Source organism: Ostrinia nubilalis, chromosome 10, assembly GCF_963855985.1.
Source record: "Ostrinia nubilalis chromosome 10, ilOstNubi1.1, whole genome shotgun sequence".
In the NCBI taxonomy this organism is placed as follows: Eukaryota; Metazoa; Arthropoda; class Insecta; order Lepidoptera; family Crambidae; genus Ostrinia; species Ostrinia nubilalis.
The window spans coordinates 3,611,764-3,631,075 of NC_087097.1; the positions used below are offsets into that span (position 1 = coordinate 3,611,764).

Genomic DNA, 19,312 nt, shown 5'->3' on the forward strand with positions numbered 1-19,312 from the left:
TACATTTAATGTTGTTATTCTTAGGTAGGATGTTAATTTTCACCATTACTTCATTCGTTCAATACTTTATGCTTTAAAAGTTACAAGCATCCCTTCCTCTCCTCACAATCTTTGACGATTATAATACTTTGACATGTTTTGTTTTATTTTCAGTCTCTGTTTTCAGAAAATAAGGAAACAAACATTCATATCTTTCCTCAATAATTTAACACATTAACCGTCTTTTTATACCAACAATACAGTCCAAAGGAAATCCTTTATGGTGATATCGGATTTGTCAAACGCGGAAACAACCCTGAGAGAGAGACGCACGCACCGCTTGAGTCACTTGAGGAAAGTGCCAGCCCTGCGACCTTGGCCGTGGTCTTGAAAATCCTTTACCTGGTGGTGGCAGAATTGATGCCACCATATTTTGAACTTTACTGAGACAACATAAGGCTCAAAACCAACTGAAAATATTTTTCTCTAAGGGTTAATTTGTATGCGATAGCCGTTTGAGGCTTTCTCGGTAGGCAGAATACGAATGATGATGACTCCTCTGTTCTTTAACATTTCTTTGACTCAGGAATAAGAATAAGAATAAGAATAAGAAATTTATTCATAATGTTCATTACATGTCAAATTTTCAATATATTTTCTTATTAATCATAAACAATTGCAGTATTAATAAGAAAGAAATACACATCATGTCCAAATAAATTAATAATACAAATAGAATTAATGTCAATTAAATGTCAAAATAAATAGTGTCAATAATAATTAAATTCCAAACAGTTCGTCAATTTTATAGAACGCCTGCTCGATCAACCACTTTTTTAATTGAAATTTGAAAGAATGGAGTGATACCGCTTCTTTCACTATTTTAGGCAATCGGTTGTATACTTTAGGCCCCAATACGTGCGTCAAAGAGTCAGACTTTCGTAGTCTACCTGCAGTCGATACTAGTTAGTGCTTCGGCGAAGCGAGTGTTATAGTTGTGACGATCCCTATGTCTCACAAATGAGTCCAGGTTCTCGCGCGTGTATACAGCTACCTGGTAAATTACTATGGACGGCAGGGTGAGTATACCTAGGTTTCTGAAGTGAGGCCTAACAGTTGTTCGCTGCGATACCTGTACAATGGCCCTCACAGCGCGTTTCTGCATCCTAAATACCCGTTCTCGGTCGGCACCGAGACCCCAGAGCTCAGCACCATACTGCAGCAGCGAGTGCACGGTTGCGAAGTAACATGTTCGCATCGTATCTTCTGCTACTACCCGAGATAGTCTGGTCAATGCGAAGCACGCGCTCCCCAGCTTGCCACACAACTTATCCATGTGCGAGGTCCATGTCAGGCCCCGATCTAATTCGAAGCCCAAAAAGGTAGTGGATTGCACTTGTTCAAGTCGAGTTCCCTCTAATGTCACACTAACTGGCCTATCGGATTTCCCGGATAGTGAGAAATGTATAAAATGTGTCTTTGTCAGGTTAAGAACTAGTCCGTTAGTCCTGAACCAGACGCCGAGTTCTGATATTGTTGTGTTCAATTTCGACTCAAGTTCATCAATACCAGGCGCACGCACGATCGCAGCAATGTCGTCAGCGTACATCAAAATGTCTCCAGTCTTGATGTACTGTGGGAGATCATTCAAAAGCAATGAAAACAGGATGTTAGATACTGAGGAACCCTGCGCTACCCCCATTGTCGTTGTTACGGGTTCAGATTTAGATCTGCCTCTATTTCCTACTACTACCTGGGATCGACGGCATAGTAGATCTGTTAACAGTCGATGGGCGTTACTACGGATTCCATAATACAGCAATTTTATTGATAGTGCTTTATGATCAGCAACGTCAAATGCCTTTGACAGGTCGCAGCAAAGCACTGCCACATGCTGCTTCCGTTCGCGGGCATCTACTACTCGGCGCACTACCTCTCTCGCGAGCGATGTCGTCGAGCGGCCGGCGCGGTACGCGTACTGTTTGTCGGACAGCGTGTCTGTGGAGCATAGGTACTCTGTTAGGCGAGTGCTGAGTCCGTTTTCGAATATTTTAGCGATCGCCGGTATCACTGATACCGGTCGGTATTGATCCATATTGTCACGCCTACCTTTCCCCTTAAAGAGAGGTGATATTTTACTCGTCTTAAAGCTAGTCGGGTAGACACCCTCTTCGAGACATTTATTAAACATGACGGATAGCACAGCTGAGATCTGATTCGCGCCTTTACGCAACACGTTCATTGATATATCGTAAATATCGTTTGTTGGTTTAGGTGGTATACGAGACACGATGATTTTCCAGACCTCTTCCGCAGTGAATGGTTTTAGTCTCATGGAGCGGTCTGCGATTGGTAACGCAGCGCTTAGTAACGCTTGGACCCTAGTGGTGTCGACGGAAGGCGCACCGCAGGCCGCTGCGGCACTCGCGAACCTACAATTCATGGCATTAACTACGGCTGCCTTGGATTGGTAAACTTGGCCGTCCGGATTTTTTACAACATCCGTAAAATCAGCGGCAGGAGCACTGGTTTTTCCTCTCTCGCAGTTCACTACCCTCCACATAGCCTTAGAGGCATTCGTACTATTCAAAATAATATTTCTATAATAATTGTATTTGTTGGAGTCAATTAATTGAATATATTTTTTATTAATAATGTCAATTATGTTATTCATTACGTCATTTGGTGGAAGTCTATTTGCTAATCTAATTAAGTCAAAAAGAAAGTTCTTACATTCTATAATATTGTCGTCAATCCAGGTTTCCGAAATCCGTACCGGTTTACTTGTAAGCGGAAAGCAAATCGAGATCTTATTAACAATTACATTAATCACTGCACTCGCTAAGGCGTCGGCATTGATACCTCTACGCGTTATTATATCTGACCAGTCTACACTCTCGAGGGTCGCCACGAACAAGGCAACACGTTCCCGTGAGTAGGATCGGGAGACACGGGAGTGCAGTCCCGGGCGCGCGGGCGCACACACCTGGACCTCCGCGCGCACCGCGAAGTGGTCACTTAGGTTTGTCATCACCGGTGAGGTTAATATTGGCTCGGTCAAATTTGTGTATACGTGATCAAGACACGTCGAGGACGTGGGTGATACACGAGTGGGGAATTCAACTTCATTTCTAAAATTATGCATCGAGAGCAAGTCCATCAAATCCTTCTGTACGGGGCCTAAGTCACCAATACAATTGATGTTAAAATCTCCTACGATTACGCAATCAATATCCATGTCACAAATTTTGTCGAGCAGGCGATCTAAATGACATAGAAAGTCCGTTGAGCTTATTAGGTTAGTACGATATACACAAACTATTGTTAATCTATAATCTACAACATCAATGGCGGATATTTCGCAATACTGTTCGACCGACAACGCCGTCAGTTCGACATTTTCGTTGCAATTTACATTTGCTTTTGTGTAAATACACGACCCACCGTGAGATATTATTTTTCTACAAAACCTAGATGCCAAGGTATAGTTATTTATGCTAACACATTTCAACTTGCTGTCAGATAACCAATGCTCTGTAACAGCTAACACATCACATTTTAGCTCACTAGACAATAGCACTTCTAAACGACCCGTTTTCTTGTCAAGGGAGGCGATGTTTTGATGACATATAGTGAGTGATTGTCGTGGTACATTCGAACATGCATCGGCGGCTGTCTCCAGGTTCTCTTGTTAAGCATATTGTTGCTTTCATGATGAAATGAAATAGGTATTTTAAGACTGGAATTTACATATTAAAAATTTTATTTATATTGAACTAACCGAACCGAGTATTTGGCACAGAAGACACTCGGACATTATTGCCTACCAAGCCGGCAGATAGGGTCCTTCTTCTGATATTTGCATCTGTGATCTGTGAGATCAAAAACCTACAGCAGAAAAAACGTACCTATTTATTTTGTACACTTTAAAAAGTGTACGTTCGTCCTTTGTAAAAAAAGTAGCTCACAATAGACCTCAGATCATTAGAAAATTTTCTCAATCTTCATTCTACAAAGAGTGCAATCGGAAAGCGAGAGTTCGCAAAGAGTATAAAATCCACAGAACCGACTTTTCGTTCAAAGTAGCAGATAACAAATAGGTGTAATTAAGTCGGTTAATCAGGATCTTAGTTAATTAAGTTAGTTTACGGCAGTTTGCCAGGTGGTCAGTCAATGGCAGTATTAATGCCAGTGTTTATTGCTCTTTAGCATGCATCGTAGCGAACGTCACGCTGCTCTTCATTTGTGTATTGTTTTCTCGACTATTGTTACAGGTTTATTTTATTTTACCTAACCACTTATTTACATTATATGGCTTTGTTCTAAGAGAGAACAAAACCGTATTTACTGTAATTTAATTCTAGGTTTAATTTAAATCTAGAGTTAGGATCTATCTAGATTGGGTTTTTATAACACCTAACAAAAAATGTAAATATCCTCACTAAATAAGTAGTAATTATTGGACGGTATTATTGTTATTAAAGTCAAATTAACCATTGATATAATTACTTACTTACTCAATTGAATAACTCCTCAATACCTACAGAGTTACCTATAGAGTTATATCGAGTAGGGGATCATTATCACTTTTTTTGCTAAATATTACAACATTATACTCGTAATAGGAAGTGTAATTATTTCGGACTAGCATTTTTGTTATCAATTCCGCGAACGAAATGTGTCAAATCGAGAAACGTGTACCTATATTTAACGCGTTAATTTCATAATCTATAACAAACTTTCCACTGAGCCTTGAATCTTAGCAAAGAACAATGCCTGTGCTGTGTTTTCATCTCGCCATACAGTTTCCTTGAGCGTTGACTGAATTTATATTGCTAATTAAACATTTTATTCGACACTTCCCTTCAGTTTATTATGTGTCAAAAATATATGTAGGTATTTATTGTAAAACTGCAGCAAAAGTGTCTATATGTTTTTCTTCATAATAAAATTTTATTAAACATGGTATAAAATGCTCCCACTTTATTTTCATGAATACTTACCTGAGTAAATTCATGCCACAATAATCATGTTCTTAAATTGCTGGGGTAAATTGATGGATGTCTTTCTGAAACGTAAGTATTAAAGATAGCAACAATGTCTACTGTACAAGACATGTCAAACATCTACTCTTATTCCACTATCATGCAATCTAAAGCCTTATAAGTGGCTAGCCTTCCGCTGTCTCGGATTTAATCTGGCATTTAAAAAATCCTTAATACTACCGTCTACTTACTTAAGTGTGTGAGTCTTTATTACGACTTATGTGTGAGTATAGCCTTTGGGGATTGTAAAATAGCTACATTAGCTACATACTTAGATCACTTCCACATGCCAATTATAGAACAAAAGTAAAGCGCATTGTTCTGCCTTTCGCGCACTAGGTATTTTAAAAGTTCACTCGCGGATTTAGATTTCATTCCAAAGATTAGTATTGCAGAAGCTCTATAAGGTAATGACACTTTTATACCTACGCTATTGGGTAATGATATGACGCTAAGTTAACAAATGTAATTCGAATCATATGCACTAGATAAACTTTTTATTAAACCAATTCATCTCGTTCTACTTCCTTTCAAAACGGATCTTTTATTAGAGCACATATCAACTACTTCCATCTTCGCAGACTAGACGGATTTAATTGTTATGGTTCTTACGACATAGCCGTTATGGATCATAATCGGCCCATATTTTTGCATGCGAATAAAAGCAATGGAACCAAAGTCCAATCACTTGCGATTATACTTGACACCTTTGCGGTTGCATCATACGCTTTTATGGGATTAACGAAAAGCAACACCGAGATAAAGATATTGTGGTGAAACAATCGCAGCAATCGCCAAATACGGTTACTTCATGATTAAGCAGTTGGTATACCTAAATAATTCAATGCGAAATGATTAAGTAATTTAATGCCGGGTTGTTTAATCAATCTTAAATTCCTAATCCATATGCGACCGTCAACTGATTAATTTCAATATGTTTTGGGTCAAAATATCTACGGTTTTCGATGTTTTTACATAAACGCATCAGTTTATGTGAATTGTGAACATTTAATGGGATCTATTTCCTGGGATACATTGGTTAAATCTATGTACCTATTTTTTATTTTTCAAATCCTATTACCCACATAATACATCTGTGCTTACAACCGGTAACTAGGAACAACACGGCCACCTCCAAACAAATAGCATTACCTGTGTAAGTAAACTATCGGAAAACAATACAATAATTTGACATTTTGTAGGTCACAGACAAATCAAGTGGTCCACTTTTGAGTTGACCCACATAACAGTGTTGTCATGATTATAAAATTTTCCATAAAACTGTCCTGTGTACAAAATTGAAGAAACAGACGGACACTGCCAACCTTTTATTAAATGAGTGAAGGCCAAGGTTAGCTGTAAATACTGTTTTATTGGATTCATTACACAAGGATAACGATTCACTGTCGTTTTCTGCAATAAGTGATTAATTATAGACCTCCGACTGCTGACAGACAGTAAAGCAAGTAACCACATCGCATTCTTGCTATGATTGTTTTTTCAGTTAGATACTTTACGCATTTCATTTAAGTAGGTAGGACCATTTGTAAAATTATTAGCTTTTCTGTATACTTGGAATCAGCAGTGAAAATTTGCCAAAACTTATTGATGGACATCAGAGTTTAGAAAGTACAGTGCTTGCTACACGAACGACTGACTGTTCTGATTATAATACCTCGATTTTCTGTGTTAGGTATTTCTTAGATCCAAATCTGCAATATTCAGTCCAAACTACGGTCACATTATCTGTAAATCAAACCAGTCGTAACTTATATTGGTCCATACTCCAATTCTTAGATCACTGTTATGCGAGTAGGCCTACTTACAGAATGACGATGCATCCAGCCTTTTTTTTTCGACTGGAAAATGCATGAAACTAGCAGTTAGCACCTTTTATTTTAATGCGACATTGCTTTATTATGTTGCTCTTATCAACGAGTCCAAGACAACATCTTAGTAGACATTGTATCTCGATTTCATGGCAATTAAACCTGCATTTTTAAGTATCGGCTGAGGTGCGCATGCGTTTCTGATGCAATTTGCCGGTGTCAAGGGCTTTGTTTCGTTACAGCTGTGAATAATTCCATGTAACTAACATTTGCATTCTCTTCGTGATCCTCTTCATGAGTCGCGGTTTAGATCTTTTATTCATAATTATGTTTATTTAAAGAAAAAACAAGTCTTGATTAAAGCTACTGCATCGTCTTCTTCGTTTGGAACTCGAGGACTTACCAAAATTAGAGAGATAGTTTCAATTTATTATGGATCAAGTTATTATGAACATAATGTACAATAGTTGATGGGAAAAGAAAGCCCTGTAAAGACATGTTGAAAGGAAGAAGAGAACAGAGCTAGAATGAATTACATTGTGTAAAAAAATAGTAGGTACAGGTCAGATTTTTCAGGTTGAACTGTTTTTTTGTCCTTAGCGAGTTTTGTACCAGCATCCGCACTCGTACGTGCTTACGGTCGCGAATTATCGGGCTTAGTGGCCATCACAAAGCAATGACATTGAGAACGCAATTAGTTAATTACAAATCAGACCGTAGATGATCAATCAGGTACGAATTACTCGTACTTTGTAACTAAGCGAGATAACAGAGTAACTTCACATAAGTAACTCTTAGTTATGGTAGTTAGAGTAATATGAAAATATTTAATTCTAGGTTATTGCGAGCAAAAATTCGTAAGACCAGACAGACTATGTTTTTCAAAGTACTTTTTGAATTATTCGGAAAAATATTCCATTTAGCATCATTCGTTCGTGCACCCATGCACTTAAGGAAAAAAATACAATTTGCACAACGACGCTTAAGTACGAAGGATTTCAACTTCAGCGCAATCCTGCTTAGACCTTGCTTGGGCTGATGCTATCTTGGAAGAAAACACATCCAATTCCACGGTTTATAATGCATCTTAAGTCTCAGAGGCTGGCACTTCCCGTAACAATGTGACTGTATATAAAACTTTTTTTTATGCATAACAAGACAGGTATTTGACCACAATCGCACCTGGTGTTAAGTGGGATGCAGTCTATGATGGTAGGTACATATCTGCCCTGTAGGTGTCTATTCACTCTCGCCTTGAAAAGGCCCGGATTATAGTCTTCTTGATAGACAGCAGCAGGCAACGAATTCTAGTCCCTAGCTGTTTGCAAAGGGTCATCGAAACGCTTAGTGCGAGCTGGTGGAACGTCAACAATATAGGAATGGTACGCTAACCTGCGTCAGGTGATGGAAGGGGGCTGGTGGAATTAGCTCGTGTTATTCTTTCGCACATTTACACTACGACAACTATTTACATTACGACAGTTTTTATATTATAGTTAGTTATTTTAGTGTATTTTAACTTTGGCTTTTAACCCTTTTCTATTGTTTGGATTGGTATGAAAGTAAGAATCAAAACTAACCGAAATTTGCTGAAACACAAAAATAGTAGGTACTTACCTACAAATTAATTAGTGTTCGTGATTTAGAGACGTTTGTGTACAAGAGTGAAAGAGGAAAAGGCTGATTACTCATTAGATGAATGTTTAGTTACTTCGTTTGTTTCAAGCGACTGATTTGTAATTAGGTCATAATTTGCTTATTAGTTTAATTGTTCGATCCCCTATTTTCCTTAACAAACACCCAGCTTATGTATCATCAAGTAGAAGTTCCAAATTGAACATTTCCGCGGGGAAACACCTTGTTTACGCATAACCTTAGAAACCTAAAAATCATTTAGGTACTCATTAGTTGCACAGGAGTGTCAGTCTTCAAGTTGTAAAACAACATTACTTAAGTTATACCTAAACCTCACTTCACCATTGAAACTTACATTACAATAAGCCTTTAGAAGAAATGAAAGTAAGATGCATGGGTAGAAATAAGACAAGATGGAGACTAACAGGTATGCATTTACAAACTTCATTGTCCATAAAAGTACCTAAGATTTGTACAGATTTGTTACACCGTTACCATAATTATACCCTGAACAATAAATCTGTCCAATGTATAATTTGAGAACCTAATTTATTCGTACATGAACTCTTTGAACTTAGACCTACATCGAATAATAGCGTACGTGCGTGGCACGAAGATATTCAGCTTTCTACTAACTCAGATCCAGCCCAAGCGATCCTTGACATGCATTTTTCACTTGAAAATAATCAAATATCACACACAAGAGATCTTTCGCAACGCGTTATCGAGTCGATTGTCAAACGATACATCGAATACTCGCAGGTAATGGAGTTTCGTAAGTAGAGCGCACGCGCAGCAAAACATTCTGCTTGACCTTGGCGTAGGGTCAACTTTTATGTAACTAATAATAAACACATTTTATCGATAATAAAAGGATTTATTTGTTTTCATTGCGCAAATGAGCAATGTTTACTTTGCTTGGGCGCCGTAACCGCACCGCGTTGACGTAGGTTCCAATCCAATCCACTTGCCGGAAGGGACTGTGTGGTAGTGAAGGCTTTGTCCAGAATCCCACAGTTCCTGCCCACTTTAGGCGAATAACGGAGCACCGGGGTCTTTTTAGTGGGTATGCCTTTGTCCTTCTGACTTGGTGAGCCCTACAATGTGGGTTTGTCATAACCTACTCTGTCCCCGCAGGGTAGGTATGCGATACAATGCATTTTTTCCCCGGAAAAAAAAAGGTTCCATCCACTTGAAGTGGAAGCTGAACTTGAAGCCTCACCATTCTTTTTCTTCCTATTGTAACTTATCGCATGCAAACACATAAGTATTTAAAAGTTTTCAAAAATATGAAACAATGACATCATTTTTGTATTTGCAAGAATCTCATCGTTAATTCGACTTTTAATTGTAATACAGCAACATGTTTACTCTGATAAAACAACCGCGTTTAAAACATCGCATAAAAGTAAGAAAAACGTATCTCCACACATGGAGCAATGGCACCTGGACAAAGAACCTTTGTTTCAACAACTTATCTCTTGAAAGGATAAGGTTGCAGTAAAAAATAAGGCATGGTGCAATGACTTCATGAATTTGTTCTAAATGCAATTGATGAATTAAAATACTCGTAAGCATCTTTGCAAAAAAATACTTTGATTTATAAATATTTTCGTACCGACCACTTACGACCGAGATAATAATATGTTTATTTTGAATAGTTCGGAGATTTATTGAAAAAACAAATGGTTGTTTACCATTCTTCGAAGTCGCACGGTAAGGATATAATAATATTATTCGTCTCAAATGACAATTGTGTGAAATTAATTGAAATTCCGCCGACAGTATTGAAATACTATTGCCACATAAATAAGCTGTAGTGTATTTCTTAATACTGATTAACGAAATAATGCAACAAGTGATACATATTGTATGGAACGATAACATCTACTAAATTATAAAAAGGATTGCTGCTTGATATGAGTATGAGGTAATTACTAATCACTGATTGATTGTGAAATACAAGGGGCAGCCCCCAACACAAATAATAACTAATAAATATTGGCAAAAAATACAAGGTTTTCCAACTGCTATTTAGTTCAAAAATAACTAGGTAATGCATCATTACCGAACGGTCTATAATTTCTAGAAAAAAGAAGACTAGTTTTACATACCTACATATACAAAATTTTAGGAATGAGGATGAAATTATGTGGCTTTAATATTTAATCTTCATAACGAAATTGTCAAGAACATAATGTTAAAAGTGCTCGTGTATTAAGCGACAGTGCTTTTAGTGTAAAAGTGCTGACACTGTCAGCTCATCTTCTAATCCAAATACCGATGTCAGTAAAATAAATCCTCATTAAGACCTTATGATGCTGATATAATTAAAAGATAATCAGGTTTAAACTCTCGTAGTATGGATTTAATATAATATGTATATTTTTGCTTACTCCTGAAAAAAATCTATTCCAAAAATCCTATGGTCACTCCTGAAAATTGTTCATACAAAAAGGCAGTAATTTAAGTAAGAAGTATGTACCAGAACTTAATATTACAGTACTCGTTCGCAATTTATCTAGAATAACATTGACTGATAGTGCGGAGCTGTAACCTGTAAGGTTGTTTTTTTAATCGCCTCGCGCCTGCGCAAACATTTCCTTAGACTCAGAATGACTTTATTCATTATGTTTGAATAAAATTATATTTCCATGAGCCTTAATTGCAGAGAGATACTTCAAATCTTTGTGTAATCAACAATACCTTATGTAGGTATCTAAACGCAATATTTTTATTTTCAATCCTTATTAACATAAAACTGAAGTTCATTCTTTTAATGCATGTTCATTATCTAGGTTCTACTTAATAAGCAAGATATTGACATGTTTTTAGTTGAATATAAAGTATAATTTATTCATAACTTATCGTAGCTTTTCCAATTATAAAAGTTGACAAGTTGTATTTAAACAAGTTGTATGTAAAAAAAGCAATAACATCATATTAACTATAACGTATTTAATGTCGATTGTTGCTTAGATATAGAATTACATAATTACATTTCCTACTACAAAAGGTTGCTTGGTTTTTCGGAGGATTTTTTTTTATTTATAAAACATAATTATGTATCATATTTATTTTACTCACATTTTGTCTACATTTTTTTACAAAAAATCATTAATACCTATTAAAAATTCATATCTCAATTTGGAAACAACACACTTTTTAAATTATGCATTTAAATTTAATAAAGAGGCCATTAAAATGCAAAACACATTCATTAAGTATATCGTTGGCCATTGTGATCTTTCTTGACACTAAACAAAAAACTGTGCAAAACTGGTTTTTGGGACTTTTTTAGATTTTCGACATTTTAGTAGGTAATAAGGTAACCCTACACGAATATAGCACTATGCTTTAACTTGATTTGCCCCTAATACCTAAACACAGTTTATCTGAGTGTAAGAAGTATTTATAAAAATATTGCAAGGGGTCTATCTCTGAAAAAAATATCTGAATAAAGGCTTGCTAGCCACTAGCTACGCTAAGGTCAAGGACCATGCTGCCTAGTTTTCAGCTCATGGGTTTTTTGACAAGTCATCATTATATCATAATACACGCAATAGAAAAAAACGAAAGATCTAGACTTAAATTCGATTACCTTATGTAACTAAGGCTGGTTTGCACCATCTTAGTAACAAACGTCAGAACTCGTGTCAAATTCCATACAAAAACACCGGCTAAAGTTACGGTTAAAGTTAAAGTGATGCAACTCAGCTTATGATGCGTTATTTTAAAATTCACGTTGTAATTTTATCAAATGAACAAAATAGGTATTTATAGGTATCTATTTACTAAGCTACAGCTTTCTTGCTACTCATGTAAGTAATTGTGTCTGATGTCGATTAGGTATATTAGCCATACAGAGTCATCATGTAAACAAGTGCATAAAATTAAATATGGATGTCAACATTCGCGTACAGTCAGTGTCAAATCACCCCCAAAGTGGTCAAAAAGTTGATAACACAACCTTATTCCAATTATAACAAAGACGAGTTGCGAACTTATTGGATACTTTGGGTGTCACAAACTACTTGACGCTGACTGTACACAATAGAAAATAAAGATTTTCCTTTATCACGTTAATTTAGCTCGCTGCTAATTTTATTAATTACTTCAATGAGAAAAATCCTTAAATGAATTGGTGGTTGTTACTACGCTACCGAATCTAAAAATCAAAGAATTATTTCTTTTCAACTTTTTTTAATAATACTAAAACCTTTAAAAGTAAAACTAATATTGTTTGTATCATAAAAAAACTAACCTAAATGTGGTTTTGAAATGGACGTGAATATTATCGTGCATTTAAAATACTATTATAAAGGTTAATAACCTTTTAATTAAATACCTACGAGACTGCGATGCAGTCAGACAGTAATAAAAAATACTGAAAGAAGAAAAGTAAACAACTGAAGTTTTCTTCCATAAACAATTTGAACACTACCTACCCTAACACACGGTAAAATTATGCGAAAAGAAAAAGAAAGTGAGCATAAATGCCTAGGTCGTAAAGAGAATGTGGTTATTTTAACGAGTTCTGTGCTTGTAGTAACTAATGAGGATTAATGCGGTGTTATAACTGTCCATTTTAACTCTACTGTATGAGTATTTAGCTATTTATTACTTTTCACTTTACATTTACCATTTATCACTTTTACTTTACAGCTATTGTTGGTATGGAAAATATTCAAAATGTTTACTTTGTCAAATGAATTTAGAACTACCCTTAAACTCTGGTTTAAAATAATGAATGAGGTTTATTAAACAATCATAAAGAGAGTGATTAAATAAAACTATTCTCATCCTATAGCGTATCAATGATCGTGTTTAATTACACTAGGCAATTGTTTATAAATACTCATTATTCTTAGCGGAGAAAACAAAAATACTCACGTGGTATGTCCGACACATCCTCATCCATGATGGCCAGTTTGCTTGGCCGTTTGTCATCGTCGGGCTTGAGACCCATTTTCACTGCAACAGTTTGTTGTTTTAAAAAAAAGAAATGTCAAAAGCGCGCGAACCACTTTTTCCCGAAATGCGAACACTTGGTTTGTTTTTTTTATTTCTGGCCTATGTTTTTGATCGGAAGGAACATTAGACCGCGGGTGCGCGTCAAAACGTCATGCTCGCGGCGACAGGTAGGGCATGTGTTCCTCCCGCGAAGGTTCTGCCGACTGTCACGGTACAATGCGCCAGGCTTGTTTTTAACTGCGCTAGCCGCGCGCGGTCGCCGCTGCCGTATGTACGGAGCGGGCCCTACTACGGTTTATCACCTGCAGGCGACATTATCGTTCTTAGCGCATTCTTGCACTCGACTGCGCAAGACGTAACGCACTGCATATGAAAATGAAATTCGTTACGCTCTCAATTTTATTCAACACGACCATTATTTCTATAAAACACATTTACGCGGGCATAATCACTAGTTCCCGTGGTAACGGCCCGAATAGTTAGCATGTTTTCACAGATTGTGATAAGTAAAATTGACAATGGCATATTACTTGTTACCGAATCTAAGTACTGATTGAGAGCAAGTGAAATCGCTCCAACGTTCAGCGTTAATTACTTAATGACTTTAAAGATTGAAAGTAATTTATTTATAATGGTAGCTAGGTACCCTACATAGATACTTAATTTGGAAATATGAAACACATGGCACATGTCACTAACGTGTACACATTTAGTTAATTGACATTGTGATCAGCTATACGTAAAAGAGGAAATAATGCAGAATTTTCAATAAACAACATTAAAAATATGAATATATCAAAGGCAGTTTTACAAAGTTTTTTTTAAATATCTCAATTCGTTTTGTTGTTGAAGTTCAAGGGAATCAAACTGATTTAAAACATAAATTTTTTTGGCAAAGAAACTATTGTTTTTGTCATAATTATTCTCTCCATTCTTCGATAAGGGAAAATTGCCTTCCTTTGGTATAAATTACTCTGTATAAGTCGTATGGCTTCCTAACTAACTCCTAAACATTAACGCATGCGCCTTACTTCATTTTTCAGTGTAATGTAATTTGATTTTATAAGCTAGTAAATTACAATTAAAAGGTCATAATAAAAGAAAGTAAACAAAATTATAAGAAAGATGAATGAAATTCGCTTTCTTTCATTTTCGAAACTACTTTGTTAAACTGAAACATATTTCACAATAAAGATATTTTGTATTTGAAAAATACGGTAATAAGCAAGATTACTTAATAGGTAGTTTATAGATTTTTTACTCAATGTTTACGAGGAAAGTGAAAATTTACTTTAACTTTTTTTTTCGGTTAATGTTTCAGATGCAATGCAAGTGTAAGGAAATTAAAATGTATCAACTCAATACTTTTCATTTAATAACTTGCTTAATTGCTCGCGACTTTCCCTGCATGAATTTTTCAAATATTTCTTTTCATGAGAACATTTTCACAAGAACATTTTTTAAAATTTTTATTGTAAAGTTTACAAAAGTAAAGAAAATATTTTTTCATTCCATTAAGTAGGTACTTTTACGACATCAAGGTGTGCAGTTCGCCTATGATGATTTATGGGATTTATCTCGAGATAGATAACAATGGACACTTAAGTAGCATTCGACTTCAGACTTCAATATCTAATCAATACGATAAAATATTTTTTATTTTATTCAAAAGAATACGCATGCTGTATGCGTAGGCAACACCTACTTACCTATCTGAAATTGATCGTAAACGTTTACGTTACGTTCTATGTCGATCAAGGTTTTCACTTTCAGGGACATTATACAACAGTGGGCGAAAATGGGTTTTCCAACCTAATAATTTTTTATAGATACCTAAATGTACGTGTAGCCTGAAGTTGTACCAATGCTATAACTACCTATTTATTTTATTACTTTTCTCCGTTTACCAAGAGCTTATTAACTTTACGAACACGTTCTGGTTCTGGCTGCTCTTATCAACTCTTACAGTTGACTCTAAAATCCTGATATTCTTACAATAAATTGTAGATCAAGAAAACCAAATCCGTCTTAATCCATATCTTTCACTCATAGCGAGGGTGGCATAAGCTACAGTGACAGAGTCCTATACGAAAACGGACTAAGTAGTTATCAAAAAAAATAATAAAAAAAAGTACTAAACGTCCTTCCATCTTTGAACATTTGGCCATGAACTCCACTGTTTTACAAAATACACCAGTAACATATTGTCATTATGCCACTGAAAACAATAATATCTAAAAGAAAAACATTTCAGCTACCAGCATAAACCCTTGATGAACCTCTCTTATATAAACTACCTAAATAAGTAATTTAAACAGTTGATGACTAATTTAACGATACGTTAATTAGGTAGGAGGCGCTCATTACAATGTTAAAAAGTATGTAGGAACATTTTCACGTACCTACTTAAAATGTGATTCATACGGAAATCCGAAAATTCATGTTCAACTTTGGTAACTTTAAAAAAAATAGGATAAGGCACGGAATTTATTATCTCCGTCTTTAGATAGGGTGTTTTCTTCAAAATTACTTTACTGAGTAAAATAGTGCATCAAAAATGGTAATTACATTGCAGCCGTGTCTCATTAAGTATGCCAAACCCGTTGGGTTCACGTGTGGTCACATTGAAGGTGTGTCAGTAGGCTCTCTCACAATACATTCATATTAATTTAATTAATAAAAAGTGTCATTCTTTAAAAAAATACTAGTTACTGCCCGTTTAAATTAAAGCTTCCACCAGCTGATTTTTTGGAACGTATCTATCCGTTTTATTAGGCCCTATACTATACTTCTATACTTAGTATCCCAATTCCTGATTGACTTTCTTTTATGCCAGTGGATTTTGGGCCAGTGACCAGGCATTTTTCAAATTCCGTATTACTTAAAAGTCAATTTCAACAAAAATACCATTTTGATTTTTTCCTAAAGTTGCTACAGGAATATTAGATTTTTAAAAACTTAGGTTTTCGTAAAGTGCAGATTTAGAAAAGTTAGGGTTTCGGAAGGCCATTAGGTAGGAAGCCCACTGTACCTCACTACATTATGGCGCGTCGTATGACGGACGACCAAATTTGGGACACGCACCCACTTGACAGGTTCGCTTTGTTGTCTGCGGACGACGTCCTTTTCACTCGCTTTGAAATGTTTACGGATACAAACGTGGAGGAACGAATGAACAACTATAGAAAATCCCCATTGTACAGACATGCACATCAGACCATATACATACATAGTTACAAAGCGACTTCTACAAACTACATACATAAAAGATGCCATACTTATAAATGTTATTCCGAATCTTGTTACTTGTTCGAATAGTGTAATTAGTACTACCGTTCTATTCATGAATATAAATAAATAGTGACTAACTAGATGCTAATTTTAATTTTGACAAATTATAGATTTTGTCGTCGGTCCAATAACAGTAGCAAGCAGGAAGGCGCTGGATGCAGGCCGCTACCAACCGGTCATTATGGAAATCATTGTTGGAGGCCTATGTTCAGCAGTGGACGTCCTATGGCTGAAATTATGATGATAGATTTTGTAATGATTACTGAAGAATAAGTACTACTTAGGTACTCGTCTGCTTTCAGGAATTTATGTCGGTAATTCTAATTTCATAGTTACTACAAACTATACAATGTAGAATGTCTACCCACATAAAATAGAGGTGATGATAGACTTTTATTTATATTTATTTATTTTATTTATTTCATTGTATCAATCTAGGGACTTCCCTGTCTCTACTATAACGACCAGTAACCGAGGAGGAAGGTGTGCATTCTTTCATCTGATTGAAAAGTTCCGCATTGCGCGACACGTCTCAACTTAGCAACAATGAAATAATTTCTAATCTGTCAATAAAATAAGATACATACATCGTTTGTCTTATTTTATTGACTAGCTTTCAGTCATCTACCAATCGATCAACATGGAAAGCATTGGGGGAGGCCTATGTTCAGCAGTGGACGTCCTATGGCTGAAATTTGATGATGATGATGATGACCGGATGTGAAGGATTTTCTGAAACTTCCGGCAAATTTCAGATGCGATAATCCTCGTTAAAACTTTTCTGAACTTGATGACGTCAAAACATGACGTAGACAATTGAGGAATGTGCGGGCTCACGGACTTTTTGTGCTTTTTGGTGTCAGCCAATCACGTATTATCACCATGATGCTGCATCATCATGATGATACATTTTGCTTCACTAAGCTTCCACTTAGCATAGTATTATAATAAATATCCAAATCGGTAAATGTTATGTACCCCGGAAATTAGATTCTTGATCGAAAAAAAATTTAGTTTTAACATAGAGGCTTCAAATTTAATTTAGGTACCTATAACGATAACAAAATTCCTATAAGTTGTCAACAAAAGCAGTAAGAAACTCAAAAAACTCATCTTATAATTGCAAGTAAGTAGGCTTTTAAAAAGCACTTTTTCACGACCCAGTAATAACATGCGTTCAAAGTTTAGACCAATCGTAGGCTTAATTTATCTTGGTTTAGTTACTCATAATATTTGAGTGACGTTTTCATGACTTTGCATGTACATGATGTACAGACGTTATAACTTCTCCATTTTTAAGACATGTAGTTATCTATAACTCTACTCTAGGATTATCTTGAGAGCATTATCTCTTATCAACACGAAAATAATGACAGCACTTACTCACCTTATCAAGCAAACTTATTCAATTTATTTCATATTAATTATTGTTACAAGTATACTATCATATGTACATTAAATGAGCTAAGTACGAACTATAAACATTCGAATCAATAAAAATACAGATCATATCTAAGGCAGGTTTATCGAGGTTTGAAGTCCCTTTCAAATTAGTTTTACATAAGTAGCTTTCTTTCTTGTACTTAATTACTGAGCTTCGTAGAAAAATAATTACAATTTTATAGTTTAATGTGGCTGTAAATCCCGCGAACGATCATCGGCTGAAGGCAGATTAAGTCGTTGAAAGGCTGTAGGGAGCTATAAAGATACCATAATCCAAGTCATTCCGCGATTATTACTGTGTACAGATTGCTTTCTATTGCATATAATTTTACCATCTTTTCTGTAAGCGTAATTATGCAATTTATAATGCTATTGTTTGTATTGGTACTCAGATCTACGTCATTACAAAGTATGATAAAATGTTCAATGCCTATCCTGACCTAATTACCGTGATATTCATGAAGCATTGTAATGTAACTCTCATGACGTAGGTACTTATGTACTTATTTTATTATTACCACATGTTATTAAAATGCCTTAACGAACCTATATCTCATCTTGTACGATTCTTGACATATGCACATAAAATATGAATAGGTGCGAACTTCAGGATTCAACCCTATAACTTTCAGGAATACCTACGTAACAAATCTGAACCTACTAGAAACTTCATAGCATTCGTCAAAAACATTGTCAGACGACTGAAAGTAGATAACGCTTAGGTTGAGACTACATTGAGCCATTATGCAAAATCTCATACATTAATATACAGCAGCATTGATCGATTTTCAGCAGTACCAGATTATGCAGGTGAAAGAAAGGCTCCTTATACCCCACAATCCTCAGGAGTGGAGACTCCTAGGATTCCTGGCTCCTGAACCATAACAAGGTGCAAGCCAGTGATTGCTCTAAATATTGATTTCAGACAGTTTCACGCCTGAATATATTCAAGCATAGATTCATTTAAGTGTGTTATAACGTGACCATTAATTTTCTGTGCCAGAGCGGGACAACTGAGAAATAGTTCTAAAAAAAAACCTGCGGAATTATAAAATACTAGCTTTCCGCCCGCGGCTTCGCGCGCGTGGACTACATTATCTACATATTTTACGGAAC

The 19,312-nt window shown here is 35.8% G+C and overlaps 1 protein-coding gene across 1 annotated transcript in view; it reads right to left on the bottom strand.

The window, feature by feature from the left end:
- The window catches only part of LOC135075694 (putative inorganic phosphate cotransporter), a 76,303-nt gene extending 62,607 nt beyond the window's left edge, over window positions 1–13,696 (bottom strand). The window contains exon 1 of the mRNA XM_063970146.1: window positions 13,382–13,696. Coding sequence (XP_063826216.1) covers window positions 13,382–13,457 — 76 coding nt within the window. The 5' untranslated portion in view covers window positions 13,458–13,696. The remainder of the gene's footprint in view (window positions 1–13,381) is intronic.
- Window positions 13,697–19,312: the final 5,616 nt, after the last annotated feature.